This window comes from Vulpes lagopus, chromosome 24 (assembly GCF_018345385.1).
Source record: "Vulpes lagopus strain Blue_001 chromosome 24, ASM1834538v1, whole genome shotgun sequence".
Classification (NCBI taxonomy): domain Eukaryota; kingdom Metazoa; phylum Chordata; class Mammalia; order Carnivora; family Canidae; genus Vulpes; species Vulpes lagopus.
The window spans coordinates 25,536,000-25,553,263 of NC_054847.1; the positions used below are offsets into that span (position 1 = coordinate 25,536,000).

The 17,264-nt window shown below is 36.7% G+C and overlaps 1 protein-coding gene across 1 annotated transcript in view; it reads left to right on the top strand.

The window, feature by feature from the left end:
• ARHGAP15 (Rho GTPase activating protein 15) overlaps positions 1–17,264 on the top strand; it is a 610,515-nt gene that overhangs the window by 534,068 nt on the left and 59,183 nt on the right. The window contains exon 13 of the mRNA XM_041739999.1: positions 16,121–16,226. Coding sequence (XP_041595933.1) covers positions 16,121–16,226 — 106 coding nt within the window. The remainder of the gene's footprint in view (positions 1–16,120; positions 16,227–17,264) is intronic.

Genomic DNA, 17,264 nt, shown 5'->3' on the forward strand with positions numbered 1-17,264 from the left:
TAGTTTCCAAAAGAGAAGAGAAATTGTGTTGACTTACAGGGGTAGGATATGGGAATTAAACATGTACCTCAGCATAGGATGAATATCAGCTTATTTTTTTCACTTAGAAATATTACCATGAAGTCTCATCCTTGAACTAGTGCTATGTTTGTAGGTTTTATTTTCCACCTTTCAGAGGTTCAGTCTAATAAGCAATATAATACCCTAAGAAATGATTTGATGGAGGAAGAATCAGAGATTAAAATATGGAACCAAAATATATTTACATGCAAGGCCCCGCAGGATGAGCCATCTTTCTTCAAGTTGGAAATACGTCGTCCCGTGACCTGTGGGACTTGAGTCTTCTGTCCTCTCTGTGCAAACACCCTACTACACCCAACATTTTGAGCCACGAGAAGGAAACATCACACTCAGACTTTGCTTTCTTGATTCTGGACTGTATTCACGAAGAAAAAGATTAACTGCAGCAGAAATACCTAGAAGAAAGTCTAGTACATTATTTTCCTAGATATAGTTTCATCTGTGAAAATAGCATATCGTCTTTCAAACCTTTCAAACGACGAAAGGTTATCATCTGTACCAACAGAGAATTATTTTTATTATCAAGATAGCATATATTCATTATGGAAAATTTGGAAAATGCATTTTGAAAATGAGAGGCAATCATCCATACTCCTGTGAGTCAAAGAGAACTCAATGGTTAATATTTTGATATGCTTTCTACTAGTCTTTTTAATTAACTGCTTAGTAAAGATATATAATTATATGGGATCTAAGCAATTGTACAAATACATTTTAAAATATCTCTTGTAACAGATTACAAAAATGATAAGTATTTATTGAGGCTAAGTAAAAAGAAGAAAATTAAAATCGCTTTAAATTTCATCACCATATTTTAGGGTATTTCCTTTTGACCTATTTGCCTGGCATTTTTGAGGCTAACTTGAACAGAAAAGTAAAAAGAAGAAAATTAAAATCACTCTAAATTTCATTTACCGTATTTTGGGGTATTTCCTTTTGACCTGTTTGCTTAGCATTTTTCTCTCTAGCTTACTTAATTCTTAAAACATACGTAACATTGGAAAATTCATATACAATTCCTATTATTGCTTGATTTTTTTCAGTCTTTATCACTTTAACGATCCCCAGACTCAGTTTTTTCAACACAATTATTATAGACACAAAGCTTGTTTACCAAAGAATCATAGCAAGGGGAGTAAACACTCTGCTCTTCTCTGAAGCTTTGCTTTTTAAGAGGGGAAGAAAAGTCTTGTTTAGTAACTCTCCAGTGCAATGTTCTAATAATGGTGTTTGCTAGCAAGTGCCAGAACTGAATAGCACCAGAACCATTTTAAATGGTCATCATATGTCCCCAAAGCGTTCACCTGAACTGTGAAGAGAGGACCCCTCTTGGTCTGAGAATGAAATCAAAGCCAAAGAGAAATAATCAAATGGTGCCTTCTGAGTTTTGGGTCCAAACCAAATAGATACTTACTTTTGTTTATAATGTCTCTATTTTTGAGTTACAAAATTTGATTCATCACTCAGTAGGCTTATATAAGCCTTCCAGTAAACTTTTCAAGAAAGCAGTGCTATTATAAATCTCCGCATGGATGAGAATGTCTTTCTGTTGTTTTAACATGCAAAAGATAATATGAGTGTGCACAGTTTGGGACCACAATTCCCCCCCCCCCCCCATAAACAGTAGATACTGCTTTGTTTTACTTTAGAATTAAGGGAAATAAGTCTTGGGAAAGCCTGGATATTTACTTATTTTGTCTTCTTTTTGTTCGAATATTTGTAGGATTATACTTGATCTTTATCACTTCAAAGTTTTGCCAAAATACATCAAGATAGTGTCTATACTCAGTAGTGGTTTCTTAGAATCTGGCCATCATTTTAAATACTGAGCTAGTTTTTTATTCACAGAATTTTTAAAGAAATTTTGTCCTTGATTGTTGTATATTTTTCAAATGTTCTGGTTTCTCCCTCAAGTATACTTATAAATCGTAGACAATCTCTCAATTCTCTAACTTCCAACATGTCTTTTTCCTATCATTTTTTTTTTGGTCTCCATATTCTGGGGAAGCTTCTTTAGTTTGTCATCCATATCACTGACCTAATTTTTCTGCAATTAAAAAAAATTCTTTTGCATTTTTAGCTTTCCACACTGTCTTTCTTCACTATCTATCTCATCATCTTATCCTAGTATTTTTCCATTATACCCTATTGTCTTCTTATGGTCTGCTGCTTCTCTTTTTGTTAGAATTCTTGATGTTTCAAATTCTATTGAAGATGCTAAATAGTTTCCTTTTTGTCTCCTGGACATTGTGAAAGTTCTGCTCTTCTGAGCATTGTTCTCTTATCTGAAATGAGTGTTCTTAAAGGTCATGCATTGTTGTAAATTTTGTTGTATTTACTCATCTCAAAGGTGGAAATGTAACCAATACTTGCGCATCCTGCCTTTTACCTTCTGTTTCACTTTGAGTCAAATCTGTGTCTTGGAGCTATACCAAGACAACAAATTGATAATCATAGCTCTTACATTAAATCTTACCTAGCATATTTAGTATCTGATGGCCCTGCCATCCTGATATTGAATCCCCCCACACACACACTATATTCCTTAACTCGCTACATTCTAAAAGATGAAAAACATAAATAAAACATTAGAATTCCAAGAATTGATTCCTAATAGAATTTTCACCAGTCTCTGTCCCTCCTATGTTTTACACGGGACCACAGTTTCTATTGTGATACGTGCCATTATTAGAGTATCCTTTCTGCCTTCCATCCTCAAACTCCTCAGTTCTCTTTGAAAACTGCTATCTCCAAATTACTACAGGGGGGGAATAAAAGAAGTCCTGATCAAACTCAGAAGGGGAGAGGACTGGTGAGAAAGGAAAGAAGGAAAACATTCACACTACTCAATAGCATTAGCTTTGTAGAAAAGAAAGTGCTAGGGGGCACCTGGATGGCTCAGTTGGTTGAAAATCTGGCTTTGATCTCAGCTCAGGTCTTGATCTCAGGGCCATGAGTTCAAGCCCTACACTGGGCTCCATGCTGGGCGTGGAGTCTACTTAAAAAAAAAAAAAAAAGAGTGCTGTCCAGTGTTTTAGGTTGGCATAAAAATCTGAAAATTTCAGTTGAAATCCTACAGTTGAAGAAAGATAAGGATCTTTCTGTTTCCAGAAAGTCAAGCTCTCTGAGTCAATAGCACCATCGCGCAGGTGGTCCCCCCCACCCCGCTGCGCTAATTTTTCCAATTAAATTCAATCTGCCTTGAAGGAAATTATTCTTAATTCTTTGACACCATGTTGATCATAAGTTTCTGTTTATTGTAAGAATTCTAGTCTATTTTCTTTGTATTCAAACATAGTTAGTGACAGGTTTCGAGAGGTGGTTAGGTGTTAGCAACGAGATGCCACTTTAAAAACCAAAAGTCAAGATTTGCATCACCTTTTTTTAGAGGACATCACATTGAAAGTTTGCATTCAAATTATCCCTTGGAGTGTGACCTCTGCCTATGACTTCTTTACATTTGCGTCTTTACCTGGAAATGGTAACAGGCCTGAGAGGAGGATATTATTTTTAGTCCTGCCACTTGCAAGGCCCTTTGAACTTCTAAGAAGATGCTTAGAATCACAAAATGTAAATCAATCATTTATCATAATGATAGATTTCAAAGTATTATATTTCCATTTGGGGAATTTTTTTTTCATTATCTAAATTACACCTTGGTTCTTTATAAAAAGAATCTTGGAGTTTACATCATAGGAAAAAAAAAAAAAGTTTCTATTGGCTTGAATTGCCGGTAAGGTGGTGTGTGAATGGCCTCAAGTTATACATTTGCAGAGGAAATATCATCCAGATGCTCAAGTCTTAGTTTCTTGGCAGACAACTAGGAACCACATCGAAACTGAGTCTAAAATCTTTTAACAAAGGAATTCCACATTCTCTTACCTTTGGAACGGACATTAATTAAGAGAAACAGTCATATCCCCTGTGATCAGAGTTTAACTACTATTAATCAGAGTTCACCACACAATTAACACTTTGAACTGATTAGCAAATGGAAATCATAGCAAGAAATTTTGAGGTTAGATTAGCAAGTGGACGGATTCTCTTACCCAACTCACTGTACCTCATCTTTTAAAAGAAAAAAAATTAAGCACTCCAGTCATAACGAACTGGGCAGATTTTGTTTTTGGTGAGGTGTTTGCCGTTACATATTGCACATAATGTATGGCACTGTTAGGAGGAAAAAATTGGAGTCAAAGTGGCTGGAAAGTTAGGTCTGCTCTGTAGCACTGTGAGATTGTTGACATCTGCCGAGGTTGGAGCGCTCAGTAAGCAGGAAATGGGGTGTCACTCTGAGTGGTAGTTTACCATTATCCTGGCATCCTAATGAAGTGTCTGCAGTGCACAGAGCTTCTGGATGGCATCTTAACGCACGGCTAAGCAAAAGCACTTCTCTCCCTGTCACTGTCATCCATCTGCCTGCACCCTACTGTAGCCAATGGGATGGAACCATGCTACAATGTGCTATAAGCCATTTAGAGTTGCACATTGCATAATCAGTCCCATCAAATATGTAAAAAATGGCTATTATTGGTTATTTTCCTCAAACTCTGGCACCTGGAGTTTGATACATTAAAGTTAAACTTTCCGAGTGCTGTTTATGCTATTAATTCCACTTTCCTCCTACTATCTAAATGGGAATGAGTTGCATCCTCATTCTCTTAAGTCCTGTTAATGGACTGAAAGAGTTGTATGAATATTCATTAAAAAAAACTTCACTGTACATCACACTTGGTGAATTCATCAATTTACAATATAATGGAATGGTCATTTTTCTTTGAGATAACCATTTTTAAGAAAAGGACAAAAAAAATAAATCAAGTTGAATCCCAGATTGGTTGCTTTCATCTTCGAGCACATTATTTAGTTTGCAGTGATTGTTTGGGGTCTTTCAATAGCTCTCTTTAAAGACACAGTGCATTTCATCAAGTGCGTGTACATTTTTAAGCTAGTTTTGTCCAAACTGATGATTCATTTGGGTTCTTCAATATTACCTCCGGTGAAATTCACATGCAGTGGAAGGGGAACTGTCTGTTATTAGGTGGCGTAAGTATAGTAAGGTGTGTGTAATTCTCCAGAAACTTCTAGAGGGTTCGTGTAGGGTCCTCCAGACATGGCCCTCAAGGCAGCTGGGCCCTCATGGCAAGACCTGAAGTAGTGAGATGGCCACAGAGTTGAGAAGGAGCTTTCTGTAATAGGCGGGTGCAACAGGAATCTGGCAAATTAGAGGTGTGTGTGGGGGGGGAGGGTTGGGGTTGGATAAACAAGAGGCCATCACATAATTCGGTTGCATCAGGAATTTTTTTTCACAGACATTAAAACTATGGTAAACATAACAGCGGGAGGCTTGCACTGCAGCACAGTGGGAAGCTTAAAGCGCCTGCCCGCCTGTGCCTGGCTCCAACCACTGCTAGAAGTCTCCGACTTTCATTAGCACTCAACTGATTCACCCAGATTCCCCAGAAAAGGAGAAAAATCCAAGCAGCCAAGCCCCTGGCTAATTATTGTAAACGCTCCCAGGTTACAGGATTTTGGAGGCAATAATGGCAGGAAAATGTTGAACCAGAACAAAAGAGTCCCCCTGAAATAGAAGAAGCAAGAGCTGGGTTTGTTGTTTGTCTGTTTGTTTTAAATCGGTGTAGCCTTTGATTTGATTGGTAAGGCAGTGTGTGGGAATACTGGACCACCCCTTTACAATGAAATTTTAGGTGACTGAGCCAAAGTGTGTGCCACTCATTTTGAGCAGTAAAAAGTACAGGTTCATCTCACAAATGACCTTCCCCAACCCACCCCCTTCCTGCAAGTGGCACCGGAATGTATGCAAGCATGTCTCACAGGTCCCTGAAACAGAAACTGTTTCCTCTGGAAGAAATTTGTAATAATTCAAAAATCAGTGTCTAGCCCAATGTAACCAGGGCGGCAAACTAATGCACATCACTGCAAAATACTGCACATCAGGCTAAAGTTTTTATGCCACCCCTTAACAAATGGAGTCATTTGAGGAAGAAAAATACTGTTTTTATCAAAGGGACAGTGGTCTGCTATTGATACCCATAAACATTTAAAATGGTGCTTTTTTTTTTTTTTTTAATGGAGTGATAGGTGTTTATTTTTGCTAAATCCAGCCTTGGGAATCTGGTTTCTTCAATCATATCCCCCCAGCTGCTGTCAGCATTACAGCACATCGGCTTTCCTTCATGTGCGAATATTTCTCCAGACTCATTTGCAAAAGAGTCGAAGCGATATTAAAACACCACATCCAAACCTCCTTTAAACACACAAAGAAATGGGAAAACACATCAGAACTAGACCATTGAGAAAATCCTCCTTTCAAATTTACTGTTTGCTTCACATGCTAGTATAAAATATCCCACAAAGTCCCGTTTGTGATCCATTTGAAACAATCTTGATTTGCTTAAATTGTCACATTCTTCTTGCACATTTCTTCCTAAATGCAAAAATGGCAAGGACTTCTCCTCCCTCTTCATTATAAAAGTGCAGAATTTCTGGCTTGTTTATTCCTAATGGAACACTTGAGAAAGAAGAAAATATATAAATATCTCTTTCAGAAGATTAGTTGTCTCAATCTTTTTAAAAGAGAGGATTTGCTCATTTCTTCCCCCATGGTAAACAACTTGGGCTTTTCATTGTAATTTTCCATTGTCAAATTAATGCATTTCACTTTGCCAACTTGGTCCCATGGTTCTAAAACATTGTACCTTTTAATATCCTTATTTCTTCTGTAAAATATATTAATGTGTATCATTAGGACATAGACAAGGATAGAACCTAAGCATCTTTTTAAACAGATTTGTTGGAGTTGGAGGAAACTTCTACTCCACTGTCACTTAGTAAAAACAAAGTCTGAAAAAAACTCGCAATCCAACAAAATAAAAGTATATTTTATTCCCCATGAGACCACAGTTCCAAGCTAAGGATTTCAAGAAAGAAATGGTGTGTTTTTGAGGCTCTCAAATCAAGCATCAGAAATTTTGTTTGATCTGCTGGTAAATATTCTATTGACAAGGTCAGGAACAGAGAAAGTCTGGCCGCCAAGACAGAAAAGAGAATAAGCATTTAAAACAACAACAAAAACAACAACAAAAGTCGACAGTTTATCAACTTCAATTTCTAAAAGTACTGTGCAGTCCCTTTACAGAATGTAGAGGAAAGTCCCCTAACTATAATGAAAGTATGTCCCGATGTTCACCTACCACATATATAGTTCTTCAAAAATTATATTAAGGATATTAATGAAAAATGGCTAATATTTTCAAGAAACTATAAAGAGAGAGAAAGAGAGAGATGGAGAGCAAAGCAAGCTGTGGCAAAAAACCTGGGCTCAGCAGCTTTCTGGGGGAAATGGTGAAATGTGACTATGTGATTTATAATGAGAAAAGGTATCTACAACATACAATTTTCTACCTAGCTGCAAATAATAATTCATAGTGATGTCCCTTCCAGATAAAAGACCTTTGCTATGTAGGACCCATGTGGTAAAATGATCATGATAAATGTCAGACCAGTGCAGGTAACGGCTTTACAAACCATTAAGATTAGCTGGCTCTTTTTTCCGATGATAACAGTAACCATGCTGTGACTCTATGTGGTAATAATATCTCAGTCCTGATAAATGCCAGAGCCAGGCAGAGGTGTTTATCATTCCCAGTTCAGAAATGCTGACTAAAGTTACCACATGTTGCCTGTTTTTCTTCTTTTACAATAGTCTCACAATTAAAAAAAAAAAAGCTGAATCATAAAATTATTTTATTCCCTATTTCTTAAAGGATTTTGATGCCTGTGGCTATTAACTCTCTCCTGTTCTTGGTGTCACTGCATGGCCAGGTCAGATGGGCTGGCTGAGAAAACAGTTCACCATACTAACCACTCTCTCCTTTTCAGAAGTCTTCTGCTCAAAATGAATAGTTATGGATATGCTTTTAAATATATATAGATATCTGTTAAATATATATATATTTGATCTAAAATACTGGGGGAAATATTTCTTAATTTATATTTTATTTAATTGTGTGACAAGTCCTAGTTGTTTTTAAAAGTAAGATTTTTTTAAATCCCCTATAAATTGAATTTACCTACCAATGGAAAGTGGTAGACACATATTCAAAACTTCAAGTCTAGAAAAGTATTTGTAGGATTTCTACCCTTAAGAAAGTACACAAAGATAATGCTTAATATAAATAGCTACTTGAATACTTGAAAAGGATTACTGGTTTATGATTAGAAAGGTGTCAAATGACTCAAAATGGTAACCTGTGTGTGTGTGTGTGTGTGTGTGTGTGTGTGTGTTTAAAGCTTGTAAAAGCAGATATGCTTGAATAAGTATAGTTTAAAGAAAATTCTCACAGGAGAACTGAATTTCAAAGAAATAAACTAGTGAGCTTTATTTTCTCAGCACAGACTATTGCCTGAGGATGAATTAGTATCATTTGTAAGTTACAGAAATATACTTGGCCACCATGACACCTCCAAAATTACTTTGGAAATAAGAAATTCTAGGGAGGACAATACAATCATGCTTTTCCCATAAAGATTGCTACTGGGGTGTCAGCCATTGCTTTACTCTTCAATTCAGACAAAGAGGGGCGATGCTGCAAAACTGAGGAAGGGGTGTTTAAGAGATAGCATTAGATTGGTGAATTTTAGGAAATGCTTCATCCCAAAACTGGTTGCACAAAAGCAATAATACCCTTTATTAAAAGTAACTATTAAAACTTCAGTACTTTTTCCAAAATATTCCTCCTTCAATATGAGGGCAATGTACCTGAAGTCCCTAGAATAACATGGATATAGTCACATGGGAAGAAAAAGGGGGGTTTTATTACTTTCCTGAATGTATTTGGAGGAATGTTAAGAATATATAAAGAAGTCAAGAATAATCATTCTAAGGCCTTCAGGAAGTGACTAAATAAAATTTTACATTCATTGACTTAGTATTAAATACATTTCTTAGTCATTTTGAATTTTTTTGGTTTAATGAGCTGACACATCAGAAGCATTTTAACAATCAATGTAGAGAATCCCTTCAGCCAGAAGAAACATAAACTTCACTGATACCTATATTATGATATGTCTTAAATTTAATGACATATTTTGTATTGTATCTGCCTCCATGGATTGTCAAATGACAGGAGACAGGGATCAACGTTGTATCTGCCAGTGGTTGCACATAGCTCCTAATTAATATTTTTTCTTTAACCATGTATGTATTCAATACTCTAAAAAATTATTTAAGAACTAGGTTTTTTTTTTTTCATTTCCTAATTAATTTCTTAAATTTTCTAATTGTTCATTGCCAGAGAGTAGGAGTAGAAGTGGAAAGAATTTGAGGTTGCGCTTAACAAGATTAGTCTTGCTCCTAACAGCATGCTCTGGATGGCCTGCCTCTTCCTGAACAGGGACAAGAAATGGCTTCTAGAAATGACCCTAGCCATTATGCTGAAGTTTTCCCTGCAGGTTAGGGAATCCATGGACTTATGGCAATCAATTGGCCTAAGTATTTTCATTACTGACATTTATTAGCTATGGTGAGTTATTTCATCTTTAAAACTCTTCCTAAAAGCCTTCTTTATTCAAAAATCACACAAAATATTATTATCTCCTAGAAGGAGAAACTGAATACAAGTGTACCAGTAAGGCGATTCATTCTAATTCTCAGGTGATCCACACTAGAGAAAGAAAGAGTTCTTACCTGAGTCAGGTAGATTCAGTTCCTACTGTGTCCTTCCGGTCCTGCAAATCACACACGTCTGTTCTCAATCTGAGCTGTTTTGACATAGATTATCAACACCTAAAGTCAAATTTACTAGGAATCTGCAGGCATTGAGAATATGCATTCCTTTTAATTAAATATAAAAGAAGTCTTTTCTGGTTTAGAGGGGCATTGGAGTGGGGTGCGTGAAATCTTGACAAATTGTGAATTACCAACCACAGATTAAACTGAAGACCGTGGTTATTCCCAGTTTATGATATAATGACACTTCTATTTATGATGCATTATACCTACTTTTGAATTATGACCAAACACTCATTGATAATGGACAATCTTCTATGTATATACAAAGCTATCACATATTGTGGGATGTTCTTGTTTATAGGAAAGGGTACTGAAGATTAAAATTTATGGCTTCATATGATTTTGGAAACAGCTTTGAACTATGAGCAATCATGTGCCAGGGCCGATAGAGAGGATGATTCAAAAGAAAGATCTTAATGTGAAGTGGACTTACATTTAATGAACACTAACTATCTGTGCATTGATGTGCACTGAAACGTTCAATTCTACAAACAATCTTAGGAGGTATGGGCTTTTTGGCATTTTTAAGGCATAGGAAACATTAAGAGTTCAAGCAACACATCGTAGGTTGCCCCAAATCAAATTAGCAGAACAAGAATTCTCACCTAGTTCTTTCAGACTCCTTCATGATATATGAATTCTCTTAATTCATAACATGAGTTTGAAATATATGTCTATTTGTACCTACTTATGAGTCCTGAATTTGCCCCCAGTTGTTTCTCCCTAAAGTAAATGTAAGTTATTTAAAGAAATGTATCAGGCAAATGTCATGACTTGGATGATTCCCCAACATCTAACTCCAGTTTTATAATTAAAGGCATATTCTCAATGATTTGTACTCAGCTGCAGGGTACGATAACAAATAAAGTGTTATCTGAAGATACTCAATTCTCCTATAAGCCAGGGCAGTCTGACCTAAATTCTGAAATGGTCATGATACAAAAAAAGCATAAATTGAATAGAAACTCAATTGTTTTCTTTCAAATATGGCCCTACTGTATATGTGACTACCATTTTTTCATACAGGATGCGTTATACATTCCAGAATAACATTCAGAAGCAAAACAGCTGTGATAATGCTGATCCTTTTAAAACAAAGGGATGCAGTTGTCCTTTAAGAATTACAGATAAATAAATGAATGGTACTACCAATATGTTGGCTGCTGAGAGCATTTGGTCTCTTCTTCCACTGGGTGAATCTACATAACAATGAAGAATTAATTTTGGAATATGATTTAACATGCGGCTATAAATAAGTTAAGAATAATAAATGTGTGGATGATAAGGCCAGAAAAGTGTCCAGGGGTCATCAGATCCAGAGTACTGCACTACAAAGAACTCTTTCTATCCTTGTACAACTTTATCTTATCTCTTTGCAGAAAGGCATTTGGTTGTAAATGTCCTTGTTTTAGTAGCAACATTTCATGCAGATAAATGTAAATGTAACTATCGTAAACTATATTTTAAAGAAAAATGTGCCCTTAAAACCATGAATCAGTGCAAAACTATAAAGCTATATCCTTATCATAACATTATAGGTTATTTCACATCATGTAAGAGCTGTTACTTCTCTAAGTAGCCTGGAGTTGTTTATGAAGAAGCTCATTTACAACAAAGTTTGGTATAGTTTGAGAATCTGGGGCCAGGTGAGTAAAGAATCAGCATTAGGAAGATGGTTTACTATCTTAACATATAAATGCATATTATAGGTATTTTTACATCGACATTCTTTGCCATCCAATAGTGGTAAGCCTGAAGCACTACAGAAAGATTTTGTGCTCAGAGATGAGGTTATGTTCACAGCTTAGAGACTGGCAAGGCAGTTGGGATATGGATGGAGCACTAAAACAAATGTATTAAAAACCATAAAGTATATACAAAAATAAGTCATAATGGAACAGGTTTAGGAGTAAATGTGAGAGAAAGGGAGAATTATGGAGTTTCTCATTATTGGAAAGATTTTTTTTTTTTTTTTTGGAAAGATTTTGTGTAAGTCTCACAATTTACTTAAGAGATTCTCCAATTCTCTGTAAGGAAGAAATTCTCCCCCCTCCCAGAAGTCATAGTGTAAAAAAGTCAGAGATATCTCAGAGTCTTCTCAAAACTCTCAATACTTCATAATAATGAGAAACCATATGCTGAAGGAGAAATATTAATAGAAAATGCTGTCTTTCAGATGCTCACTGAATCAATTGAAGACAGTTGACACATCTTTAGTAAGCTGTATATGAATCTTAGCTCATTAACCAGTCCTGTATTATGTATGCGGATTCCAATTCCTCATCTGACACATCAATAAACCAGATCTGAAAAGGTGTCATTTCGGTTTTAATATATCCAATTGTATTTTTAGATGTTCCTCCACTTAGAAGTGTTTGTGTTACTTCCTGATTTTACAAGCTATGGAAGAATGGGTGTGGTAATGATTTGAATGGGAAACCACTGCTTTCCTATAACCTTTTCAAAGATTTTGTTCTGATTACGTTGTAAGGAAAGTAAATTTCTCTTCCTTAGCATTATTTCAGCTCTCTCTAAACCATCAGTTCCCCCTTTAGTCCCTAAATAGAACTTCACCACAAACTTGTGTGTACCACTACTCAATTGCACAATTTCTCAAGTATGTGTGAAACTAGAGAGGGAGAGAAAAAATATTTTTATAAAGAGCCTTCATGTACAATGTTTCTTATAGGCAGATATGGGAACCACCATACACTTTTATAAGGATTCTTAAATGTGACTGAACTGCTCGCCTATCAGATCATCAGTCTCTGGTGATCACAAAGTACCTATCTAGTGTTTTGTGAAATGTCAGGCCACCAGAGCAATTGTACTGTCACCCACTGACACCAACTCAGTTCAAGTATTGACAACTGCATTTGGAATGGTCACTGCAACCAGAAAGAATGCTTATTGCTAAAAATAAAAGGTGACCCAGACCTAGCCTGGGCCTCAAAAAAGGGAGGGTGAGAAAAGGTGTGAATGTTTATAGAGTACTTACTTTTTACTGGTCACTGTGCGAGGTATATTACGTACTATCTTGTTTAATCCCTGAAACTGGCCTTTTAGATATTACTCAAAGAAAGTGGGAAATTTGTCCAAGGCCACATAGTTAATAAAAAACTGTTACAGAACTCAAACCAAAGGCTATTAATTCCAGTCCATGCTCATGTCTTTCGTTCATTCGCTAATTCTTTCTTCATCCACCTAACCCGGTATACGCCGGTATAATAGCTGCCTAGCTTTACAGGAAAACTTCCAGCTAAATGGGAGAATTTAACAGGCATTCAACCCATAGAAATACCATGTGTAACATCGTGTGGATAGAATGTCCTAAGTGCAAGGCAACACAGGAGAGAGAGAACTCACTCTGTCTGGGGAAGTTCATAGTTCTTTTACTTAGTGGTGAAACAAACTTAGTAGTTTTTTGTTTTTTGTTTTCAAACTTAGTAGTTTTAATTTCTGCGCAAGCACCATGGCAATGACCTTGCATAAATTGAGCAATCCCCAATCTTTCTTCTTAAACCTGAGTTATATGTTCCCTAAAACTGAGGTTTGCTGGATGTAGCCATTTAGACCACTCTCCACTTATCGTTTCTCAAACTTAATTTATGGCTACTACTTCTGTAATCCCCGGTGTCAACTTTTCAGAGTTTTCCCTTTTTCAGAAGCTCTGGCATTGACCTGACCATTGCAGATGAGAGATTGCAGTGAAACTAGAAAGATTTCCTCTCTCTTCTCCCAACATCATCTTTATTGCTTGAACCAAGTGGTTCGCTCCCAGGTAAATTGTACTACTAGCATCGTGCCAAACCATGCAGAATGTATCCACCTTGTGAATGCAGACATGTACGCATATGTATTTGTATATGTCTATGCGTATATATGTGTGGATTTATATATAATCATGGGTGTGTGGTATTAGCTTCAGGTGACTAGAACGGGGTATCCAAGTATTCCTAAGAGCTTTGCCCTGGACATACTATGCCAATTTCCCTCTCATCTTTATTGAGTCGTTTTACTTATTTTTCTGAGTTTGTTACATCCCATAAGATCCAACTGGTCCTAAGAAGCATCACATTGTCTTACCATCATTAAGCTACAAAGGGGCTCTCTATCCTTTTGGCAGAAAGATTTTATCTGCTGTCTGCTATGATGTTGCAACTGGATTTTCTTTCTCTTTCTCTTTCTTTCTTTCTTTCTTTCTTTCTTTCTTTCTTTCTTTCTTTCTTCTTTCTTCTTTTTTAATTTCTCTCTCTCCCTCCCTTTGTCTCTTTCATTTGCAGTTGTCCAATCCATATTATGTTGGAACTCCTCTAAGAATAACTGCAATTTTGAAAGCTCTAACTGTGGGAGGCATTATTTATAGGCCTTTGTGGTTTTGGGAGGAAGAAGAAAAGTTTCCAAGGCAGAGTTCTACTAGGAAGATTGCCCCCCACTCCACTTTAGCCAAATACCATCTTTTGCAGGATATTTTCCTATAATTCCTTATTAGAAGTTTCTTTTGCAACAGTGTATTTAAAAACTGTCATTTTCTGAACCAACTCTTCCTTACCTCACTATATAAAGTTTATATACCTAATAATGGGTGATAATGAATTGGACTTTCGAGAGCACATTGTATTAGGAATTGTGTTTGGTTTTAGTATCAGAGACTCGTCTTCCAAGGCTTTGGTACACACGAGCTGGTTTTCTTACCTTAAAGGAACTCAGAGAGACAGTAAAGGACTGGTCTGACTGCCCCACAGATTCAGGGAGGTTCCTTTTAGCTGTGTGTTCCACTACACATCCAAATGGATGATACACCATTCCATCTACATTCTGAGGAGCAGAAAGGTAAAAAGGCTAAAAAAGCTAAATCAGCTCCCTGCACATGGCCTCACCAGAAGTTCCATCCATCACTTTGACTAAAGTTTCTGTGGCAGGATGTGATCACACGGTCACATGTGAAACTAGAGGAGAAGAGAATGAATATTGGGTGAGTGTGTACCTATTACCCACATATATTGCCTTTTCCAACAGTGACCTCTTAAGGATCAGCAGGAGTTCTGTGTTAGAGATTAGAGATAGGATATAGAAAGGAAAGGTACCTAAGTCAGTGTATATCAAGTGTTTAAGTTCAATAAATAATTACAGTTCCAAGTCCTGGTTAAAATTATGGTGAGATGAATTCTCTAGGTGCTAAGTAAATCAATTCTTATTATGCAATCCATGCCCATAAAGGAAACAAAATGAGGGAAAGCAATCTATGTGGTATGTAGTTTTAAACAACTTCCTATTTTTTTACATGTATATGACTAGGTATTATGCTTTCAATTTTTATTTTTTGCACTTTCTTATTTTATAGCAAAAGCAAAATGTGTTAGGGAGAAAAGATAGCACAGAGTAATAAAGAAGATTATTTCCCCTCCACAAAATCAAGTGAACAATAGAATATTGGTAATTGAATCACGCCGTGTGTCCTCAACTGTTCGTTTTCTATTGCTGCTATAACAAATTATCACAAACTCAGTGGCTTCAGACAACACTAATTTATTATCTTACATTCCTGGAGGTCAGAAGTCTGAAATCATCTTCACTGGGCAGAAATCGAGGTGTAGACCTGTGCTCCTTCTGGGGGCTCTCTTTCCTTGCCTCTTCCAGTTATTAGAGGCCGTCTTCACTCCTTAGCCGATAGCCCTTCGTCACATAGCCATTTATCCTTCTGCTTCCATTGCCACATCATCTTTTCTCTCTGACTCTGATCTTCCTGCTTTTCTCTTAACCACCTTTGTCATTATACTGTGCCCACTCAGATAATCCAGAATAATCTCCCCATCGCAGAGTCTCTAATTGAATCACATCGGCAAAGTCCCTTTGGCCATAGAAGGCAACATACTTGCAGGTTTCAGAGATTAGGGCATGGACATCTTTGGAAAGCCATTCTTTATCCTACCACATCTTATAAAATAGTAAAGCATTTATAAAACTGATTCAATACCTGATCTTAACAAGAGGATTATGTCAAAGCCACACTGTTGCTGCTTCATATTACTATGATCTACATCAGAGCCAAAATAAAGAAACTCCATGATAATGATGTTGAATACACTGATTCTCTTTGGCTACTGATTAGGACTTTAAGATGTTAAGTCTTTGTCCAAAATTCTCCTAAGAAAATGCCCTCTTGCATTTAGGAAATCTCATTCTTTTCTAACATTCCTTTATTTGTTAAACTTTTTTTTCCAGAAAAGCAAGACTATAACACAAGAATTGAAACTATAAAGTCTCTTGTGCAAAAACTCCCTCCACCAAATCGTGACACCATGAAAATCCTGTTTGGACATCTAACTAAGTAAGTTGAAAGAGTTTCTGGTTGTATCATCATATTCTCATTTCTTACATAAGCAGTATTTAACTTCAAATCTCTATGACAAGATTTTCCAAAAGTATGTATCTCAAATTTTCCCCTTAGCCAATCTAAGTCTTCCTACAGAAGCTGGAGAATGTACAAGAGGTAGGAAGGAGAACCTACAAAAGGAACTTCTAAAATAATTTATTTTTCCTGGTCTTTTCAACGAGTAGATATTTGCTGATTCATTGACATAACCTGACCCAGAGCCCTAGGATGGATTGTCTTTACTTCATTATCTAGTATAATGGGAAGAGCATGAAATAATTCAGACATGAGTGCAGAACATAGCCTCATCGTGTACAAAGTGCTATGACCACAAATAAGTTACTTACACTGTCTAAAATCAATTTGCTCGTTTGTAAAACGTTGATTCAGATTGGTAAGGTGCCATCCATGTAAAAAGCTAAGGGAAGAGTATGAAGGCAGAGAAAAAGCACGCGAAAAACAGAGAAGCCGACAGAGCTTGATGTATCTGAAAAACAGAAAGCAGGCCGGGATGGCTAGGGCTTAACGAACTAGGGGGGTGGTGGTGGTAGGAGGTAAGGTCATAGTGGCAGACTGACTGGTGTCAGATCACATAGGTTCTTGTGGGCCTCAGTGAGAGATTTGGATTGTATTCTAAGTACAATTACCAACCATAAAGAGTGCTGAATTGAGGGAGTATAAAAGATCACTCTGACCCATGGAGAGAACAGATTGCAAAATGGAAGCAGGGAGACCACCAGCCATGGAAGTCCAGACCAGAGGTAATGATAGCTTACGTGAAGTCCTTAAAGAGATATATTGGTGATGGGTCAGGGTGGATCTGCTGCTGGTCAGAGTGCAGATGAAGAAGGAAAGGAGAAATCAAGTGTACCTTGTTGGGTTTGGCCTTAGGCAAGTGAACAAATGGTAGTACTTACACAGATGGGTTGAATTGGAAGAGCGGACTGGAAAGCTCCATTTTGGACATGTTAAGTTCAAAATGACTGTTACTCA